We start from the raw sequence: 4,139 nt of genomic DNA on the forward strand, positions 1-4,139 counted from the left end.
TAGATATGGTAATTAAATACTGCACTGTAGTACATTTTCATCAGCTGTTATTTTTTGAGTAGTAAGTGTTTTTAAAGCAAGGACATTTTGAATGTACAGGATATAGAAGACATTAACATTAAATAGCTCATTAAATAGCCGTGTGCTTTACCTATTATAAATCTTGAAGACATATTTAGACACTGGGTGTGAATGTCTGCTTCAGTGACACTTGCTGAGGCATACAGCTGTTTGGAGTTCTATCATGTGGTTGGTCATCCTGCTCATAGGAGGAGTTGAAGGAGGGCATATGAGCCTTAAAAGAAGAGCAAACTATCACTCTATTACAAAGGAACCATTTTTAGTTGATTTTCTTGGAATTAAATCATTTACACAGCTGCCTGCTGCAAAGATTCAAACCAAGCCACCGGCTGCTTCAGAAGAATTATCTCAACGATTCTAGAACCCAAAATAAGAAAACCGAAAAAGGAAGAATCTGCAAAGTGAGTGAAAAGTGAACGCATTCAACATCAAAAACAAGGTCAATAGTATAAAGAGCAACTTTGACCGGCGAACTGTTTTTTGAGTCTTCACAAAGTCAACATCTAGTCTTGTTGAACCTGGTTGGGCTGAATAAACTCCATGAATAGAATGCATCTTTTCAAATGCAGACGTTTAAACAGTTCCCTCGACTTCATTTCTTCTCTAAGACCTTGATGTGATTCCTGGTATCGTTTGAAAAATAAATGAGTAAGTGCAAGTCGCAAGGAATCAGAAATTCTCTAGGATACATGCCAAAGGAAGGCTTGCAGTAAGAAGTGCTGAGGATCATAATTTACACATATCCAAAATTGTGTTCAACTGGTAAGTTTTCTTTCTGTATTACTCGCAGACCACCAGCTGTACCTGTTTTAAATATTAATTGTTTTGTAGATTGCATCTTTATTACTCTATAAGTAATTATTTATATTCTTTATTAAAACATGATTCATTTATTATGGTTTTCTCTCAAAAATCATGCTGTGATGATGAGCTTTTTTGTTTTGGCAATGCCTTGGCTCAGAATAAACAGTTCTAATATTAAACTGTTAGTGCCATTACTGGTTTCTTATCATTTAGTCTCTTCACCTGCCAAGTTGAAATGCCCCATGGCGAATGATTTGTCCACAAAAGCATTACAGTGTCATACTGTCTTTATAATCACAGCCTGACAAAATGTCCAATATGTCCACTAGAGAGTTCATTGAATAACTGTCTCCTTGATAGGAATAGAATGATCCATAGTGATCCAGCAATTTTCAGTATTGGTATTTCCTAAGCAGGAAAATGTACTGTAATAGGACATTCTCCCAAGGGGGACCCTGCTTTAATGGAATGACATGCACCATTATCCAGGCCCCTGTCTCTCTCCCTCTCTCCCTGGCCAATTCTCTCAAACAAATCTGCATTTTTATCCATTGGATTTTGTGATTTAGCCCATTATAAAGAAACTAACTTGTATTTTATTTTACCAATCTTCAGCAGAAGACTCTGACAGACACATTAGAATAGACAACCTGCTAGAAGAGGCCATTCTTGTTTTTCAGACGGCTTTAACAAAATGAACACTACATTTAATCCTTTGGTGATGAAACATGTTGCTTCTGAGAACAACTCAGACAATGCGACCAGCAATGCTTCCTACAGCAACACAACGACTTTGGTGTGCAACAAAATCATTATTCCCCACGAACTCTTTTTGACTATTGGGCTTCTGAGTCTCCTGGAGAACATTTTGGTGGTGTTAGCCATTATTAAAAACAGGAACCTGCATTCTCCGATGTACTATTTTATCTGTTGCCTTGCTGTGTCGGACATGCTGGTGAGCGTCAGCAATGTGGTGGAAACCATGTTCATGCTGCTGATTGATCAAGGGGTCCTGGTGGTCACTTTCAACATCATCCGAAACATGGACAACATCATTGACATGATGATCTGCAGCTCTGTGGTGTCCTCGCTCTCGTTCCTGGGTGCCATCACAGCAGACCGCTACATCACAATTTTCTACGCCTTGCGGTACCACAGTATCATGACCACTCAGCGAGCTGTGGCCATCATTATAGCCATCTGGGTGGCCAGCACCATCTCCAGCACACTTTTTATCACCTACTACAAGAACAACGCCGTCATCATCTGCCTCATCACTTTCTTCTTGTTCATGCTCATCTTGATGGCAGCCATGTACCTTCACATGTTCACCCTCGCCCACCTCCATGCCAAGCGCATCACTGCCTTCTACAAGAACCGGCGCCAAAACCAGGCCACCAGCATGAAGGGGGCTGTCACCCTGCTCATTTTGCTGGGGATATTCCTCATATGCTGGGGACCCTTCTTCCTCCACCTAACCTTAATTGTCACCTGTCCCAAGAACCCACACTGCCTCTGCTTTTTCAACCACTTCAACCTGTTTCTAATACTAATCATCTGCAACTCGTTTATAGACCCCATTATCTATGCCTTCAGAAGTCAAGAACTTCGAAAGACGCTTAAGGAGTTGCTGCTTTGCTCCTGGTAGTTGATGCTTTGCTCTTGTTGGGTTACACTGTTGCCTATGCTTTGCTTAATAGCAAACACTAAGGAAATAAGAAATGTATTTGTATGGTAAAACACCAAAAGGCTTTTTGTTTAAAAATGTGCATAATTTTCTTCTGTTTGAGTGTAAGCTTTCTAAGATTAATGGAACCATCCCTCACTATTTGTGATTGTTGCACTTATCTAAAGCATCAATCTGTGCTGGGCTTTTTGTGTCACCGCTAATCAAATCAGCTTCCCTGCAGATTATTGTATTGTGATGATTGAGTTGACAAGTTAAATAGGTTAATGAGCGTGATATATTTTTTAGTAATCACAGCGATTTGTATACTTGGAAATGCAATAGTATTGCAAACATCTATGCACTCAACCAGCATATCAAACTGCAAAATTGCAGGCTGCAGCAGCTCAGCCTGGACTCATATGTTACTTTCATTTTAGATTAAAAACTACTTTTGTTTTTACAGTTTTGTATGTGCATATACCTATTTACACACTAGTTTCTTTTGAAATGTTTATTTTATTATAGTTTTTCATTTTTTGAAGTAGGCCATAGTGCTTTATATGTGGTAAGTTAGGAAATAAACCGTTTTATGTTTAATTGTTCATTTAAAATTCGGCTGTGCAGATGTTTAATATGATGTGCTTGAACAAAACTTGAGTTGTATCCGGTAGTTTGTCTTTCATTTTAATATTGATGGTGTTTAAAATGTACCGGCGGTTGTAGGTATGAGTATAACCGCGGCGGTTCTAGTGTTGAAGTCGTCTGTAAATGTACAGTGTGTGTGTGTGTGTGTGTGTGTGTGTGTGTGTATGTGTGTGTGTACATACATACATGCCAACAGTCCCTACCTGGTCGGGACAGTCCCGATTTCCTAGCAAATGTCCCGCGTCCCGATGCATAGGAAGAAAGTCTTGATATTTACCCATAGAAAAAAAAAAAAATTATTCTGCACAGTAGACTTAGTGAAAACAACATGCTATGGTCTTTATGCGGCTGACACATCTGCTGATCACTAATTTATACAAAGGTATGAACACTTAATTATGTCAATTTTTACTGTCACGATCGTGTGGTGTTGAGTTGGGTGGGGATACGTCTATTATGTGATAATGAATGTTTTTTGAGTATGACTCCTCCCATGTGTATGATGCGTATGATCCCCGACCCCCCCCGAGACGAGCATTTGGGGGGGGGTGTCTATGTTTTGTACGGCCTTTCTGCTGGAGATTACGTGAGATTAAGTCAGAAAAACGGGATCTTGACTGCTGAAATCTCATGAGCCACAAGCACGATTCCTGCTCCGGTTTACATGGGGTTTTACAGCTATTTTTATCGTGAGTACAGCTGGGAATATTGCAAAAAATAATGGATACATGGCATTTATTCATGTAATTGCTTTACATCCGTTTTTTTTTTTTTTTTAAAGAATATAGCAGTGTATTGAAAAATAAGCTTTAAAACAAGCAACAGACTCAGATGAAGCAATATTAAAGAGGCACATCAATAAAAATACACTTTTTACTGAAAAAAATCAATTTGCAATTTATGGCCTCTTGCAAAAGCACTAGCAAGCTTTATTTAAAAG

At 38.9% G+C, this 4,139-nt stretch overlaps 1 protein-coding gene across 1 annotated transcript; it reads left to right on the forward strand.

Moving 5' to 3' along the window:
- The first annotated feature begins 334 nt into the window (after positions 1–334).
- LOC117425852 (melanocyte-stimulating hormone receptor-like) lies at positions 335–3,215 on the forward strand. Its single transcript, XM_034043140.3, has 2 exons — positions 335–843; positions 1,501–3,215. The coding sequence occupies exon 2, from the start codon at positions 1,580–1,582 to the stop codon at positions 2,531–2,533; it is 954 nt and encodes a 317-aa protein (XP_033899031.3). The 5' UTR covers positions 335–843; positions 1,501–1,579; the 3' UTR covers positions 2,534–3,215.
- Positions 3,216–4,139: the final 924 nt, after the last annotated feature.

This window comes from Acipenser ruthenus, chromosome 20 (genome assembly GCF_902713425.1).
Source record: "Acipenser ruthenus chromosome 20, fAciRut3.2 maternal haplotype, whole genome shotgun sequence".
Lineage (NCBI taxonomy): Eukaryota > Metazoa > Chordata > Actinopteri > Acipenseriformes > Acipenseridae > Acipenser > Acipenser ruthenus.